The following is a 17,897-nucleotide window of genomic DNA, read 5'->3' on the forward strand; positions in this document are numbered from 1 at the left end:
GTTCCAGTTGTTAAGTCAAATGGGTTCATTATATTTTATGCCACTAATGGCATCGCTCTGAAAGCGGCAGCTGCAGCATTTTATCACTGAGGGACGTTTTCTTCCCCAAAATTGAATTTACGGCTGTGCCTGTCTGTGTAGCTGACACAGTTCAGTGGCTCAGGGGCCACCAGCTTCCCCCACGACAGCTCAGAGCACCCCTTGTACCACATCCCCATCACCCTGCCCTCATCTGCTGCGCTGGCCTCATCTGCAGCCCCTCTGCAGAGCTGTCAAGATGCATTTCCCAGTGCATCTCCCTCCCTGGAGTTGTTATTCCAGCCACGGCCACGGGCCTGGCTGAGGCCCAAACCCCACAGCCTCCCCCGTCCCTCACCTAAGGGATGGGGTGGATATTTTACCATTTCCCCATCTTCTCCCGTGGGTTTTACAGTCTTTGCATGTGTTTCTAACAACATTCAGATTGGATTTTGGGGTTACCAGTCCTACCCAGTACTAATGCGTGTCTTTGACATGACGAGATGCGACACACTTGATCTGTGTGAAAATAATTTGTCGTGAACTTCAGTATTTTGTTTCCCCTGCCAAAAAAAATCTGCCCTAAAATCATAATTTCCCTTACACTTCAGCCCAGTTTTATATCCTTCAGGGGTATGGAGCAAATTGTCTCAGCCTTCTCTCTGTTCCAATAATTTTGGAGGTACAAGTCATCCTACCCTGTTTTTATAACCAGTAACTGGAGTGTGTATCCCAGTTTGAACCACCCCACCATCCTACAGCCTCAAATGCTGTCTGCTGCATAAAACAGGAGCCTTTTTCCCAGAGGAAAGGGAGAGGGAGAGGGAGAGGGAGAGGGAGAGGGAGAGGGAGAGAGGGAGAGGGAGAGGGAGAGGGAGAGGGAGAGGGAGAGGGAGAGGGAGAGGAGAGAGGGAGAGGGAGAGGGAGAGGGAGAGGAGAGGGAGAGGGAGAGGGAGAGGGAGAGGGAGAGGGAGAGGGAAAGGGAAAGGGAAAGGGAAAGGGAAAGGGAAAGGGGAAAGGGAAAGGGAAAGGGAAAGGGAAAGGGAAAGGGAAGGAAAGGGAAAGGGAAAGGGAAAGGAAAGGGAAAGGGAAAGGGAAAGGGAAAGGGAAAGGAAGGGAAAGGGAAAGGGAAAGGGAAAGGGAAAGGGAAAGGGAAGGGAAAGGGAAAGGAAGGAAAGGGAAAGGGAAAGGGAAAGGGAAAGGGAAAGGGAAAGGAAAGGGGAAAGGGAAGGAAAGGAAAGGAAAGGAAAGGAAAGGAAAGGAAAGGAAAGGAAAGGAAAGGAAAGGAAAGGAAAGGAAAGGAAAGGAAAGGAAAGGAAAGAAAGGAAAGGAAAGGAAAGGAAAGGAAAGGAAAGGAAAGGAAAGGAAAGGAAAGGAAAGGAAAGGAAAGGAAAGGAAAGGAAAGGAAAGGAAGGAAAGGAAAGGAAAGGAAAGGAAAGGAAAGGAAAGGAAAGGAAAGGAAAGGAAAGGAAAGGAAAGGAAAGGAAAGGAAAGGAAAGGAAAGGAAAGGAAAGGAAAGGAAAGGAAAGACTCCCTTCAAACCAAGTCCTGCAGGCAACCTTTCCACTCCAAGCCTGCGGTGATGGGCACAGCCAGGTCCTTCCCAGCCCTTCCAGAGCTGGAGGAAGGACAGGAGGAAGGCAGATCCCAGCAGCAGGGTGGGCACAGACTGCAGTGGGGCTGGGCACCTCTGCCCCTGCCAGGCCCCAGCATGAATCAGCAGGAGAGAAAAGCCAAGCCACGGGCGGGTTTTAACCAATAAAAAGGGATTGGCAGTAGGACTAACCCACACCCCCCGTGCTCCCAGTGCTGGCACACCCCGGGGTGCTGTCAGCCCCTCAGGACTGGGCTGGACTGGGCCCCTCCAGGCTGGGAGGGCCCTTGGAGGGTGCTGGAGCCCCCTCACCTTGCAGTACTCGTCAATGGGGATCAGGCGCTTGACGGCGACGTCGCGGATGTGGCTCCGGCGGAAGAGGATCTTCCCTGAAACACCAGAGGAGGGGAGACAAGGGCAGGGTGAGGAGAGAACACAAAGGGCCCTGCACCCTTCAGTGTGAATCTAGCAAGAGCCGCTTATTGTGCTCCTAAACATTGCTTATATTGACTCCTGATCCTGGTTTACACGGTCATCAGTAGCTTTGCTTTGGCCACGCGTCTCTTGGTTGGTGCCTCTACCCTGTCCACAAGGCAAGGTAGAATCTTAAGAAAGATCCTTTTTCTTAATCTAACTGGTTGATACTGGAAGTGTCATTTTACTGGAGTTGAGACCCCTATGTCTGTCAGCAACTTTTCTGATTCTTCCTTCTTGCAACACTGACTTTTTTATTCACAAAGAAGACCTCATTCTGTACTTGCAGAAGGTCAGGCAGGTTCATTCAGTACATGTCCATTTTCCTGTAAATATGGCCCTACAGCAGGTCAGCACAACACCCTTTGGAATCACCCTGTCAGGACCCTCTCCTTGCCAAAAGCACCATTCCCAAAAAACCCCATTTCCTCACACAGATTAAATACCTCATCAGAATCAGGCACGGTTCAAATGGCCAAGACATTCCAGGAGAGAGGAGAGGAAACAGCTCCCAGCAAACTGCATCCCCCTGGCCTCTCACCAGTGTGACAATGACAAGGATCAGCCCCCATCAGAGCCTGGCACCTCTCTGTTTGCTGGGGTGGGCAAAATCCCTGCCAAAAGCTGGCAGGACACCCCTTGTCCCCTTGTCCCCTTGTCCAGGGTGTCCAGGTCTTGTGTGGGAGCAGCCAAGGCAGAGGGTTTTTCCCTGTGCACCTCCTGGTCCTGGAAGCCACAGCGCCAGGACTGCAGCTCTGAGTCAGACCTATAGAATTTTCCTTCCTGTCTGGGGTTTATTTTTGTTCTCCATTAATGGGATCCTCTTGCCACTCCGTTTCCTCCCCTCTGGCTTGTGGTGCAGGCCTCTCTCCTTTGAAGCTTAATGAGTCCTAAACGCTTCAAGCTGCTGTCTCAGAGAACAGCTCCTCTGGCTTTAAAGGAGACAAAAGCCATTAGCAGACAGGGAAACAGAGCCGTGATCAGAAGGGCTGGTACGTGGCAGGATTTCAGAGCACTTCCCGAAGCTCCAGGAACTGGCACTGCTCTGAACACAATCACCTGCAAACTGTGGGTTGGGGGGTGGGTGGTAATGGAGCTCCTCAGGTTCCTCCTGGCATCTCCAACACCACAGGAAAATCTTTTTTGGGTTTCCAATCCCATCCCTGAACCCAAAGAGAGCAAGAACCCCTTCATTTATCAAAGGGGTCACCACAGGACAACCCAGAAACCAAACTCCCCTCTCTCCATCCCTGCAAACCACATGAGAGCAGGGGAAAAGCACTGGGAGAGTCACACCATGGCTTTGTCCCTGCTGTGGTCCTCCCAGGAGCCCTGGAATTACTGAAGCCAGGGGCTGATGCTGCTAAGAAGAGCACACAGGCAAATAAATGGTCACATGGTTATGACAATTTTAAATCCAGAGCTGAGTCATTGATCAGAATTTTAAACGCAGGGCTGGGTGATTTATCCCGATTTCAAACCCAGGGCTGGGTCACCCTCTGTGCTCCTCTGTGACTTGGCCAGCAGCTGGATCACGGGGGCCTCGTGCAAGCTGCCAGTGCATTTCTGAGGCACAGAGGAACCAGAGCCAAGGCAGCTTCAGCCTGCAGAGAGCACGAGAGGAACCTCCTGGAGGAGCCAAAGCTCCCACAGGCTCCGTCAGAGCCCTGAAACAGGAGCAGAGCCAGCCCTGCAGTGAGGGACGGGCTCAGGCAGCTCAGCCCAGCACTGCTCCTCACTGCTGGCCCTTGGCAGCAGGGCTGGGACACTGATGGTGTCACTCTGCTCTGCAGTGCATCCCCTCTCAAATCTCAGAGCCAAATCTGGCAGCCTTTGTGATGCAGTGAGAACAAAACCCCCCCTATTCAATCTTTTCTCTATTTTGAGGGTGAATAGCCTGGGAACTGGGAATTTATCTGGCAGGACTGGGAACAGCACCCAGGCCAGAGCTCCTTTCCTTGCCCTGAGCAATTATTTTCCACCTGACAAGAGAATGATCAAGTTTTCCCTCAGCATCAGCACTCCCAGTGTGTTTGCTGCCTCCTGTTTGAATGGTGATTGCTAAAAAGATGAATGGGTCTCACCAGTTCTGTTGGCAGTGGTGAGGAGTGGCTGTTTTGGTTCTGGGCCTGCCAAAATGAAATCACTGATGGGTGGGTAGGTTACAAATGGCTGAAATAATAAGCTCTGGGTGTGGGAATATTGAAATGTTTAACAAACATATGCTAGTGAGTAATAATAAAAAGAATACAGTTTGGGGGAATAAATTCATCACAAAAGATCTTAAATTAGCCCAGGCATGGAGCATATGAACCAGCAGGAAATCCAGCTCCTCTCTCCATTTGCTCTAGATCTGGTATTTTTCAACAAGGAAGTTTATTTTCTAACAAAAAGCTGACTTTAGTCAAAATGCCTAAATTAACATAATTGCAGCCCCTTCAGTGCTGCCAAATCCAGCAATAGAAACCCTTGAGCTGACAGGCAGGAGAGAGCAGGAAACCACTGCCCTCCTGGAAGGGAAAGGTGGGCAGCTGCAGGGTCAGGGAGAGGCAGCATTCCCTGGGCACGTTTTCCTTGGCCCAAACCTAATCCTGGGAATGGCAGAGCTGCCCAGGGGGCTTTTCCAAAAACAACAAAACACAAGGGAAGCACAGGAGACTGAGGGGTGCAGAGAGCACAGGAATAAATAACGCTGCAGCTCCAGGGGATGGTTCCCACTCCCAGCACTCTGTCCCTGATGCTTTTTTGGCTGCTGCCAGAAGTTGTGAGGATCCTCAGCCAGGCTCTGGCAGTGTCCTGGACAGGGCTTGGAGCAGCCTGGGACAGTGGAAGGTGCCCTGCCCACGGCAGGGGTGGGATGAGGTGACCTTTGAGGTCCCTTCCAACCCAAACCATTCCATGGCTCCACGACTCCAATCTCATTTTCCCCTCCCAGCACTGCTCCTGCCTCAGGATGAGGAGCACCAAGGACAAGACATGAAGGGAGGCAGCTCTGCTGATAATGGGGTTTTCCATCAGCTGCTGAGGTCAGTGCTGCTGCAGGCTCCATTTGCCCGGCTCCTCTCTCTTGTCACAATGCCAGCACTCAGAAATAATTAGATTTTCTTATTTACATAGATCATGTTATGCATGAGCAATGAGGCTCCATCCCTGCTGGCACCAGGAATTCCCTCCAGCAGGAAGTGTGGTAAAATGCACTGTCCTTTACACAAACAAACAAAGCTAAGAGAGGACTGATCATTTATCTCCCAGGAATGTGTCAAACAAGTTGATTTTGGAAAAAAGATGACTGAGATAAGACACTAACACACAATGGCTGCCCTGGCTGTTCAAGCACCCACGCTCCAGGACGTGCTGCCTGCGTTTTCTGGGCTTTAAAAACCTGTTAATCCCTACGAAGGAAAAGGGAAGCTCTACTGAATGTATTCTGTCTGGCCATGCAAATTCCTCTGGTGGCAGAAAGGATCTGTTCTCCCAGCAGTGGAAGAACCAAACTCCTCTGTGGGTAATCAAGGCTGATTTGCTTTGTCTCATTGACCCAGAGGAAAAAATTGATGGAGCAGCTCCCAAAGAAAAAAAAAAAAATGCAGCCTGGTCCCCACTGTCTTCATTGGGACTGAAAAGTGCCAGGAAATCTTGGGGAAAAGGCTGATAAGGAATTTGGGTCTCCAGCAGTGTGAGATGGAGCAGGCAGGCCACAGGAGGGGTTAATCTCTCCAAACAAACAGAAACAGGGAGACAGGGCTCTGCAAATTGTGCCCTCCTGTAGGAATCCTCCAGGCACAGCTGGGAGAAAAAATAAGAATGCAAAAAACCCCAAAAAACAGGCAGAGGGACCTCAGACAGCAAAACTGTGGAGCCAAAGGCTGGATCTGCAGCAAGCTGAGAGCCCCAAACACACCCCCCTGGCCATCCCAGCTGTGACATCCCAGGAGTGACATCCCAGGAGTGGAAAAGCAGCTGTGCCTCCTGCTTCACCCTGAAGGGCTCCCCCCACGCTGCCCCACAGCCTCGGAAAGAATTCACTGCTCTGCACCTTTCAAATCACATCCAGATTTCCCCTGGCACGGGTTCCAAACTGGCTTCAGAGAAAAGGCAGCCCTGAATGTACACATAATTAATCCCAGCCCCTGGAGCAGCCAGCCAGCCCTGGGATGGGGGATCAGCCACGGGAGATGGTGGTTCCAGGAGTGCTGCACTTCAGCATCTGCTCTGTGCAGGGCTTCAGGACGGCCCTCCCAACCTGCTGCAGCAGAGATCCCATCTTATTAAAGCAGAAATTACCAACGAGGAGCCTTGCCCCTCTCCAGCTCAGAGGAAGATGTAACAGGACTGAGCAAAGTCAGGTACCACAGCTGGAAAATGGCTGAGTATCCCCTGGAAAATGGCTGAGTTTCCCCCCACTGCCTTCACAGAGGTTTTGTGGAGGGCTAAAGCACCCTCACAGTTGTTCTGGGAGAAAAACCTCCAAGTTTGTGGGTGGCACTGATGTCCACACCCCGCAGGCTGGTGGGCAGGGAAGGGAGCACAAAGGAGGCCTAAATCTGCTTTTAAAAACGACCTCCCCAAACCCCCTTTCTCCCTCCTGCTCCCTTCTTGGGACTTCACTCCTACCCGCAGCTAAACCTTCCTAAAAAGCAACTTTACAGCCAGAGTGAGCTCAGCCTCAGGCAACCCCTCCTGCCGAGGCTCACGTTTCCAGCGAGGCAGGAAAGCTGGCCAGGACCTGCTCCAGGCCACTGGGGCTGCTCGGAGCTTGGAAGGCTCCAGGCTCCTTCTAGAAGCTGTTTCCTGAAGGCTCTGGCACAGCCCTCCCAGCTGAGCTCATCTGTTTGAGGGGGGGACCCTGGGGTGGATGTCCCAGCTGGGCACCAGCAGGGCTCTGCTCCTCTCCAGATGCTCCAGGGCAGTGCCAGGGGTGCCAGGCATGGGCTGGGTGCTGCCAAAACTGCTCCAGGGCAGTGCCAGGGGCACAGCTGGTGCCAAACATGGCATAGCTGGTGCAAAACATGGTCTGGGTGCTGCCAAAACTGCTCCAGAGCAGTGCCAGGGGTGCCAGGCATGGGCTGGGTGCTGCCAAAGCTGCTCCAGAGCAGTGCCAGGGGTGCCAGACATGGGCTGGGTGCTGCCAAAACTGCTCCAGGGCAATGCCAGGGGTGCCAGGCATGGACTGGGTGCTGCCAAAACTGCTCCAGAGCAGTGCAAGGGGCACAGCTGGTGCCAAACAAGGTCTGGGTGCTCCCACAGCTGCTCCAGGGCAGTGCCAGGGGTGCCAGGCATGGTCTGGGTGCTGCCACAGCTGCTCCAGGGCAGTGCCAGGGGTGCCAGGCATGGTCTGGGTGCTGCCAAAGCTGCTCCAGAGCAGTGCCAGGGGTGCCAGGCATGGGCTGGGTGCTGCTAAAGCTGCCCCAGGAGCTGCCCCAGAGCCACAAAAAATGCTCTGCCAGGGGCTCCAGGCCAGCTGAGAGAGCTCAAAGAGCGTTTCAAGCTCCCCTGTGTGGCAGCAGAGCTTTCCAGGCACAGAGCAGGGGCACTGCCAGGAGGATCTGAGCCCCGCCAGGCTGTGCTGTGGTGCCAACAGCCAGCAAGGGACAAGCCCTGGCCCCAGGGCTCGAGTGCAGCTGCTCTGCTTTGGAGGACCCAGCTCTGTGAGCCCACAGGAGCTGAGTGGGCTGAGGGGCATTTCTGCACTTACAAAAGCCCCTCCTGACAGCATCAAAGAGCTGCTGCAAGAGGCCAAAGTCTCCAGAAATTTCCCCTAAGAAGTGCAGTCCTCAAAGCCAGCACTCACAAAATGAGGTAACACAAAGCAAGCTGGGTTCTGGGGCTGGGTGTTGTAACGTGGGGAAATCCTGGAACTGTTTCCCACCCCAGGAAAGCCAGACAGACCCAGTGGCACCGTCCCAGGCCGTGGTGGTGACCCTGAGCTGGGGACACTGTGGGGTTTGCTGAGGCAGCCAGAGTTGCAGGAGGCATTTTGAGAGCTGCAGTGGCCGCAGTTCCTGCTGCTGCTGTGCAAGGGCCTTCCCAGAAAGGAGAGGACTTGCAGGAAACCACTGCAGCCAAATCCCCCCTGGTAATGAAATGCAGATGCTCAAAGTGGGATGGGGAACAAACTCCAGCATTCCCAGCAGCTGAACACAACCAAAACCCCAGCAAGTCCAGGGAGACAGGGGCACGTTTGTGCAGGGATGCAGTCCTGGGCTGCTGGACTGAGCTCCCCTGGGTGGCACCCCTGGGCTGAGAGGGACAAAGCTGGGGTTCAGTGTCACAAAACTTGTCATCCCAAACTGGGAAGGCAAAGGACTGCTCCAGGAAGGGATCAGGCTCCAGCACAGCCAGCAAAGACCACAAGAGCCTTCCCTTACCCCTGGGTGAAGTCCTCTGGCAGAAGCAGAGCTTGCCCACGCTCTCACCGGGGAGGTTCTGGCTCTCTGAGCTGCTCCAGGAGGCTGGGGGGCAGAGGCACCACCATTCCCACTTCCAACAGCTCCATTTCCCCGAAGCACAGCCCTCCTGAAGCTGTCCCAGCCTTCTTTTCCAGCAATTTCCACCCCCTTTCCCCCGCAGTGGAAATCCCGGTGACATCCTCCTGAGCGAAGGGAAACTATTTCAACACCAAGGAGAAACAAATACTGGTGAGTGCGAGCAGCAGAGCTCTGAGCAGGCCTCCCTTCCAAAAATAGCAGCCTTTTGGTGGGAATTTTCTGCGAGTGCAGCTCAGCCAAAGCACAAATCCAGTTTTTCCAAGAGATGCCCTTTGCCAGTTTGGCTCCCATCTCTCCCTGCTGGCGGGAGCACCAAGGGCTTTCCTGCTGGAACATCAGGTGAGCTTTGCTCTGCTGATGCCAGGACAAGCCAGAATCAGAAACCCAGACCACATTCTCTTGCTCAGAAAGGGGTGGAAATGATTTTTTTTATTTTATTTTTTTTCCACACCACCCAGAGAAAAGCAAAGCCCACAAAGGCCTTTATGTTTCTGGCAGAGCCAGGAGGCAGAGCACAGCACAAAGGGCTGCACTAAGCAGACCTGACAGCCACTGGAAGTGATTATGGTGCCGTGACATTCCTAAATATCCTCATTAACTACTCGGGGGTGGGGGCAAAGACAACTCTGTGGCCAAAGAGACTCCCTGCAGGCTGCTTTTTTCCCAAGGCATATTAAGGCTCTTTTTTCCCCCCTCACCACAAAGTGCCACAGGTTATCACATCTGTTCCTTGGGCGTTAAACCCCCGGTGTTGGACACCTCCCAAACACCACGGGAGGAAGCCCAGGCTGCCCATCAGCTGGAGTTCATGCCATTGCTCTTTCCCTCTCTCTGGATGTCCCCTGGAGCTGCACAGGACAGGGAATGCAGCGTGGGAGCCTCACAGCACCCTCAGCCCTGAGCTCTGCCTGTGGGGTTCCTGATCTTCCACCCAAGAGTTCTGGAGGGACAGAGAAATCCTGGGGGTTTAACACTCACTGGGCACCCTGCCAGCAGCCCCAGAGGTTCTAAAGGACACGCAGCAGGCCAGGAGCTGGCTGGTTCAGCAGGTAAGAGCTGAAATTCGTGTGTGCCCCCACACAGACCAGGGAAAAGCTCCTGCTGTGCCAAAACCAGCCTGGGCTGTGCTGGAGCCCCCCGTCCTACCTGGCAGGAAGGGGATGATCCTCTGCTTGGGGTCCTTCTGGCCTCCTTCCATCGGGAACTTGTCCAGCATCTGCATCTAGAAAAGGAAATGCAAGAGAGGTGAGGGAAGGCAGGGAGTCACAGGGCACAGGGACACTCTGCCCAGGAGGGGACGGAGCAGGAGAGGAGGCAGAACGTGCCCAGGGATATCCAAGCACTCCCTCCTTGGGGAGAGAGATGCAAACTCCCCTTTGGTTTCCCTTGGATCTGAAGGGTCTCCCAGGGTTTCTGCAGCTCCCTGGTCCCCAGGGCACTGAAATGGGTCTGGCTGTCTCTGTTGGAGCTCTCTGCCTAAATAATTCAGCATTTATGGAAGCACTGGAGACAGCCTGCCCAGGAAGTGCCCTGAGCCCTCTGCAGCCCTGCACGTGCAGTAGTTACACATTTTTTCCTTGGATCTCAAACACTGGGATGAGTTATTGAGGTTTGGTGCAGAGGGGACAGACAAAAGGAGGTATTTACCCCTGCGTTTTGAGGAGAAATTAAAAACTCCCCCAGGACTCCCAAAGACAACAGGAAAAGCAGAAAGAGCTCTCGGAGTGAAAGCAAGAGAACCCAGAACCAGGGTGGCACTGAGCACAGCTGGGCTGTGCTCACAGCTGCTTCTCAAAACAACCGGGAGGAGTCTGGAAGGAAGAAAATTTCCCCAGACCTGGCCCCAGCCAGGGACTGTGGTGACATTGCAGCAGCCCCAGGGAGGACCAGAAGGGGCCATCCAGGATCCTGGGGAGATGGGCAGACAGGGCAGCAGAGATGCAGACAGACACAAAACATGGGAGAGCACAGAGGGGCCAAGTCTCGCTCTCAGCAAGGCACTCAGCCAGCTCAGGGAGAAAAATGAAGGGAAAAAAATAACAACCAAAAAACCCCAGTAACAACTGATCTATTGTTTCTCCCCTTCCAAGATTATTTTAAAGTATTTGTGACAGAGAAGGAAAAAGAAGAAGGTTGGAGTGGATGCAGTTTGAAGAATTTTGGTGCCTTTGTGACATAGGAATCTGTTGTATCCCACTTTTTACTGAGCCCTTTGCAGCAGGGAGAGGGATCCCAGACCTGGAGCCAGGACTGGGGCACGGGAACCCAAGTGGGGGATCCAGCCCAGCCTTCCCACACCAGCACAGGGCACATTTATCCACATTTATCTCCACCACCAACTTATCTTATCAGCTAGCTGTTTTCCTTACCCAGGAATGTCTGGGCAGTGAGTCTGGAGCGAGGCAGAGTGTGAGAACTCCCTGGCCCCATCCCCAGCTGTGCATTAACAGAAAATACAGGAAAAATAAACCAGGAGAACACCCCTGGGGATGGGCAGCCTTCAAAAAGCAGCTTTGGACCAACAGCTGGCAGTGAGCTGCTTCATTAACAGGAAACTCGTAAGATAATATCCTAATTAGCCCAATTAAGAGTGCTGCGGGGGATCCCAGGGAGAGGGGGATGTCCCTGTTCAGCAGAAGCAGAGGGCTGTGCCCACAAAGGAGCCGATGGGGCAGTGCCAGAGGGTTTTACACCACGCAGACAGGGTGGCCCCAGGGATGTGGCTGCTGCAGGAGAGGTCCCCAGGTGTCACAGCCTGCAAGCAGGACGTGGCACCTCCCAGCTGGAAAAAGCTCGGAGAAATCGCTGCCAAAAAAACACAACCCCGGGAGCCTGCAGGTACTGAGGAGTGCTGTGCTCTGCTTCTCCTCTGGTTTCCACAAGGCACTGGAAGAGCTTTTCCTTCTTTTCAAGACCATTTTCTGAATGAGACCAGAGAAATGGGCAGGAAGTGATGCTCAGAAAGAGCCCAGGGGAGGACTCTGGCAGTGCCCAGCCCTGAGCAGAGCCCAGAGAGGGGACGGAGTCTCCCCCTGGGGACACTGCCATGCCCTGTGCCCTGGGATGGCCCTGCTGGGGCAGGGAGGTGGCACCAGGGACCCTCTGAGCTCCCTTCCAGCCTGGCCCATGCTGGGATTTGCTGTGCCTGACTGGCAGAGGTTCAGCCTCAACCCACACTGCTCCTTTGTGCTCCAGCAAGAGAGAGCTGCCCTAATCCTGCCTCCAGCAGACAGAACTGTTCTCCAGAGCAGAGGAGCCAGCTCTTGACACCACTCGAAGGGAAAAGAGGGAAAAAAAGGAGTTCAACAAAAAGGCTTCCCAGTCTGGCCGAGGGCAGAGGCAGAAGCACAAGGGACTCTTTGTGAGAACAGAGGAAGGCACAGACAGCACCAGCAGCAGCCTGGCATGGAGCAGGATGAGCCTGGGCCAGGGCTGCTCTGATGCCAGGGGAGCAGAGGATGGCACAGGCAGAGCAGGGAATGGCACAGGCACAGCCGGGAATGGCACAGGCACAGCCAGGAATGGCACAGGCACAGCCAGGAATGGCACAGGCACAGCTGGGAATGGCACAGGCAGAGCAGGGAATGGCACAGGCACAGCCGGGAATGGCACAGGCACAACCAGGAATGGCACAGGCAGAGCAGGGAATGGCACAGGCAGAGCAGGGAATGGCACAGGCACAGCCAGGAATGGCACAGGAACAGCCAGGAATGGCACAGGCAGAGCAGGGAATGGCACAGGCACAGTCGGGAATGGCACAGGCACAGCCCCTGTGTCCCTGCAGGGGACACACCCTGTGCTGCCCCCCTGACCCCACAGCCAGGGGGGCACAGTCCTGCTCCAAACTGCAGTCCCAGGGTCCCCCTGACCCCCAGGTGGGGTGGGACAGGCAGGCAGGTCCTGCCAGGAGCATCCAGCCCTGCGGGGACACAAGGGACAGCTCCAGGCTGGGGACCGGGGACCTTTCCAAGCGTCAGCTGGGATCAGCTGGCGTGGGAAACCTGTGCCAAGGAACAGGCTGGGAAGGGGACATCTGGCAGCTCCTGATGTTTGGTCTCTTTGAGATCCTTCAGGGGGCACCTTCTGAGACTTCTGAGATTTGAAAATTCTGGCTGATCCCTTATAGCAAGGATCAGCCCCGTTTCACCTCCCCTGCACCCTCAGGGGCTGTCTGAACAAACAGGGGGTGAAGAAAATAAACCCCACAACAGCCCAGAAGACAGAAGGATTAACAAGGAGCAAGCTCAGATCCCAAATGAGGGATGCCAGTCCTGGGGAAGGGCTCCAGGGATGCAATGGAATGGGAATTACCCAAGGGCAGCCGTGTGCCCCTGACACAGCTCCTGAGCGGTGTGAGGAGCCCCAGTGCACTCCCACATCACCAGGAGAGGCTGCCCCGACCTCCCCACCAAAGGAAATGGCATCACAGAGGCTGGATTGTGAAAACCCTCATGGAAAACTTGAAGCACCGCTCAGCAATCGACCAAAAAAAAGAATTAACTGAGCTCAGAGGGAAAAAAAAAAAGGCCACACAACTCGTCAGCAGCTACCACTGCAGGAGAGATTTCCTGTGGAATCCCAGGAAGCATTAGGCACACACGATTTAATGTTCTAAAAGTGATTTCCTCCATTTTCCAGCGGTATAAATCCCTAAAAAAAAGCCCCAAGTCAAACTGGCAGCTGCACTCTGCTAGGCTGAGCCCCTCAGCATCACCAGGATGCTCTGCAGTGCCCAGGGCAAGAGTGAAGTTGCACAGAAGAGCTGGAGCACCTGAACTTGAGCCTTCAGCACAAGGCAGTGGAGGATCTCACCCTCATCCACCTCCTTCTCCTCCTTCCTGGCTCTCCAGGAATTCCAAGCTGTTTTTCTGCCACTTTGGGGCAGGGGATCAGCCCCAGAAGGGTCTCTAATCCTCTTTTTAACACCCAAACTCTTCCCTGAGGGAGGTATTCATCAAAAACTGCTACAACAACACATTTTCTTCCCCTCCAGAAATGCCAAGTACCAGCCCATGGTTGATGGTGAAGCCTGCAGAGGAAAATGGGAGCCCAAGGAATTCTCCACGAGTTGGACAACAGCATCTTGTGTATTGAAAAATACCCAGTCTGGCTAATTTAACAGGGTGAGAAATGACATCCAAGTGAAACCCTAAGTGCTAAGCCAAAGGCAGTATGAAAACAATAAATTCCCCTCCCTTAATTACACCTCCAAGATCTGATTTCCACGCTGCCAGGTGAAGACAGCCACAAACCTCACTCCTAATTCACTACTCAGTGACTCAGCCCTCCTGCAAGGGCCTCCAGGCGTGGCCCCAGCAAGGCAGAAAGGCTCAGGGAGCTGGAATTGTGACAGGGGTGTCCTCATGCCACCAGAGAGCATCCTTAATGTTGGTTATTGCTCATTTTGCAATGCCAGAAGAGACCAGAACGTGGAAGTCACCACAACAGGGAGCCCTGCAGCACCCTGGGGGTGGGAAATGGGCAGAAGGAAAACCCCGTGCCAATTGATAATAAATCCTCCTTTTAACCCTTCTGAGGGTCTAAGCTAGCCCAGGCCTTCTCAGGCTCTGGAGGAATCTATCAAGGACAGGAAAAAGGATTCAAAAGAGGCTCTAACCCTTAGCTGCAGTAAGATGTTTATTCTAGGTGGTGTCCAGAGGGAAAGAGGGCGTGCACAGAGGAACAGGGTCTTTTCTCAGCTCTTGTCAGGGTGGGGCAAATTGGGACACAGCCAATGGGGTCAGAAAGGGAAGGAAGGGTCAAACTACATGGTACAAGCTCTAGGGGTCCCTGAGGGGGGAGAAACCATTCCCACACGGGAATATAACAAGAAGAGACCAGAACGTGGAAGTCACCACGACAGGGAGCCCTGCAGCACCCTGGGGATGGGAAATGGGCAGAAGGAAAACCCTGGGGTGAGTGTGGCACCACAGAGCCCTGCAGCACCCACCCACTGGGCACCACCTCAGGTTTTCCCATTTTCTGGCTGTGAGGTCCCCTGCCCAGTGGCAGCTGTGAGTCACAGGGGAAGGGCAGACCCTGAGCTCCTCCCTGATCCAGCTGAGGGATCCCACAGCCAGGAAAGGTCTGTGCTGCACCCCAGGCAGGGCAGAAGACAGGCAAGCCTCGGGGAGTGCTGGATAATGGGAGAAACGTGCAAGGGGAGGAAGGAAAAAGGAGCAGCACTTCTTTGGATGGAGCAAAACAAGAGGTTAAATTGTCCCCCTGTGCCCAGTCCCTGCAGAGGTTCACAGCCTTTTGCCAGGGGACCCCAAACTGCCAGAAATGCCTCCCCAAAAGCACGGGAGCAGTGATTTACAGCAGCCTGGTAGCCCTGAGAGAGCCTGGTGTCCTCCCCTGAAAGGGATGGGAAAGGAGTGAGGAATCAGGAGTGTGGGGAAACACCTCATCCCTTCAGCTTCATCACCTTCCCTGGAAGGGCAGGGCAAGCCCAGCTCTCGTTTCTGTCTCCCACTCCCCATCCAAGAGCACAGCTCCATTTCCTGGCTGCCCAGGGTGTGTGGGTGGTGCTCAGAGCAGTCTGTGCTGTACCAGGAGGATTTAACAATAGAAACAGGTCCTGGCCATTTCACCCAAAATCCCCCACTCTGAGCCACAGCACTCCCTCACTCTGATTTACTGCTCAGCTCCTCTCCAGGCAGCATCAATCAGCTGCAAACTGGTTCATTTGGGATCCAGGGCTGCTGCCACATGAAATAAATTGCAGGTCCTTGCACCAGCAAAGTGGCTGTGTTAGATTGATTAAAGGCACACGGAGATGCCGGGTCTCACGTCAGCCCAGACCCACAAAACCTCCCCAAAACCCCAGGGCAAGGCAGGGACCTCCCCAGGGACAGAGCCCATGGCAGGGGGCAGGAGAGGGGCCAGCAGGGCCCTGGCAGGAAGAAGGAGCTGAATTTCCAGAGCTTTCCCAACAATAAGTGGCTGGGGAGTGGAAGGGCATCAGCTCACCCCCAGCTCAGGGAGAGAGGAAACAGGAGAACCTTTAACCATGGCATTATCCAAAGGCTCCCCCAAAATCAGCTCCATCCCCAGGGATGGAATTTATCCCCTCCCATCTCTCTGGCCCCACGGGTTCCCCCAGGCTCCTCCCGGCTCAGACCCTGCCCTGCTGCCCCGGGATGTGCAGGGCTGGGAGCAGAGGCTGGCAGGGCTGGCTCCTGCAGCTGCTCTGCCAAGTTTCCAGGGGGAAGGAGAGCAGGGGTGCCAGGAGGGATGAATGGACAGAGAACAGGCTCAGGAGCCAGCCCTCCTCTGCCCTGGGAGCAGCTGGGAACAAGGGGGGAAAAGGGAGAGATGGACTCACAACAAACCCGGCAGAAGGAGAGGGAGATGAGCTTGGAATAAACCAGGAGCCACGGAGAGCTGTTCCCAGCCTGGAATGGGCCATGGAATGCTGTTTCCAGTCTGGAACAAACCATGGAATGCTGTTCCCAACCTAGAATAAGCCACGGAGAGCTGTTCCCAGCCTGGAATAAACCATGGAATGTTGTTCCCAGCCTGGAAGAAGCCCCAGAGAGCTGTTCCCAGCCTGGAACAAACCAAGAGCCACGGAGAGCTGTTCCCAGCCTGGAACTAACCAGAAGCCACGGAGAGCTGTTCCCAACCTGGAATGAGCCATGGAATGCCATTCCCAACCTAGAATAAGCCATAGAGAGCTGTTCCCAATCTGGAATAAGCCATGGAGAGCTGTTCCCAGCCTGGAATAAACCAAGAGCCATGGAGAGCTGTTCCCAGCCTGGAATAAGCCATGGAATGCTGTTCCCAGCCTGGAATAAGCCATGGAGAGCTTTCCCAGCCCTTCCCCAGACAGGTTCATCCCTGGGAACTGAAGGTGGTTCCTCCTGCAGCGCTGCCCTGTGTCCCGGGTGTGTGCTGGCCTGGGAATGCTCCCCCAGCCCCACTCAGGGAAACCAGGCTGGGGTCTGGGGCAGGCACAGGGGGTGCCAGGCACAGCTCGGGGTGCCAGGCACAGCTCGGGGTGCCAGGCACAGCTCGGGGTGCCAGGCACAGCTCAGGGTGCCAGGCACAGCTCGGGGTGCCAGGCACAGCTCGGGGTGCCAGGCACAGCCCCAGCCCCAGCCCGGGCTGTCCCTGGCACTCTGGGGAATGCACTGGCTGCCACTGCCAAGGGCTGAACGCTGTAAATGGGAGACACTTGGAGAGAGAAAAGAGCCAGGAGCCAGCTCTGAACGAGGCTGAAGTGCACTGGGCTGTGCGTGTTCTTTGTGGAGGGAGAGAGCAGGGGAGGGATGGAGGGCTTTGGGCACTGCTGGAAAAACACCGGCTGTTCCTTCTGCAAGCAAACTTAGTTAGTTAATGGAAGGGGTTTCCTTAGTTAATGGAAAGGGTTTCTCCTCCTCCTGAATCCCGGGATGGGGATTCACTATTCCTACCCCTGTGCATGTGGTGGGTGAGCTCGTGGCTCTGGGTGCAGGCTGGGCACAGGGGACACTGGTGCTTTGTGGCAGGAGCCTGGCTGGAGGAAGCTCTGGTTTCTCCCTGTCCTCGCTCACGCAGGGCCTGCCTTTCCTCATCCAGCTGCCTGAGAGCCAGATCCTGCTGATTTATTTTTGTGGGAGGGTGAAACCACGCGGTTCATTGCACACACAACTGCTCAGAACTTTGCTGAACTCGGTAAACCCTGGAGACAAAAAGAAAAAAAAAACAAAAAAAGAAATCCCCAAAGTGTTGAAATCAGATTCCAGTTACGAAAGAGCTCTTGAGAGAGCCCTGTTTACCACCCCTGGACACACAGAACCATGCAGCTCCTGCAGCCACAGCCTGCCTGGGCTGCCTCAGGGCTTTGCCATCAAAGAGGCTGCCCAGAGCAGGAGAGGGGGAATCCAGGCTGGCATTCCCACATTCCCACCTGCAGGAGCCCCGTGCTGCTGGGGGCACTTACTCAGCACGGCTGTTCTTTGCTCTCCAGATCAGAAGGATTAAGATAACACACACTTCACCTCTGAGAACTCCTGCCAGGAGCCTGGGTTAAATAATGGAGGAGGAGGAGAAAAAAGTGGAGGAGGAAGGGAAGGAGACAGAGGCAGGCAAGCACTGAGCTCACAGTAATGGAAGCGAGAGGCTCATTTTAATTTTTCAACTGCCTGAAACAAGCTGATGAGAACAATTCCTCTTTGTGTGCCAGCTCCAGTCTTCAGAGCCCATTAAATGTGGTGGATTATTAAAAACCTCTCTGAATCCCTGAGACACACTTTCCCCTCTCCCTGCCTCTGCCTGGCAGGGCACACAACAGGTGAGGAACCCCCTCCAGAAGGAGCAGGCTCTGTTCCACGTGGAGA

General features: G+C 54.5%; 1 protein-coding gene across 3 annotated transcripts in view; it reads right to left on the reverse strand.

Moving 5' to 3' along the window:
* SH3PXD2B (SH3 and PX domains 2B) overlaps positions 1 to 17,897 on the reverse strand; it is a 64,024-nt gene that overhangs the window by 31,854 nt on the left and 14,273 nt on the right. For all 3 annotated transcript variants that reach the window (XM_063413557.1, XM_063413556.1, XM_063413558.1), the window contains exons 3-4: positions 9,721 to 9,796; positions 1,925 to 2,001 (exon numbers count right to left, since the gene is read on the reverse strand). In XM_063413557.1, the coding sequence (XP_063269627.1) occupies positions 1,925 to 2,001; positions 9,721 to 9,796 (153 nt within the window). The remainder of the gene's footprint in view (positions 1 to 1,924; positions 2,002 to 9,720; positions 9,797 to 17,897) is intronic.

Source organism: Prinia subflava, chromosome 16 (genome assembly GCF_021018805.1).
Source record: "Prinia subflava isolate CZ2003 ecotype Zambia chromosome 16, Cam_Psub_1.2, whole genome shotgun sequence".
In the NCBI taxonomy this organism is placed as follows: Eukaryota; Metazoa; Chordata; class Aves; order Passeriformes; family Cisticolidae; genus Prinia; species Prinia subflava.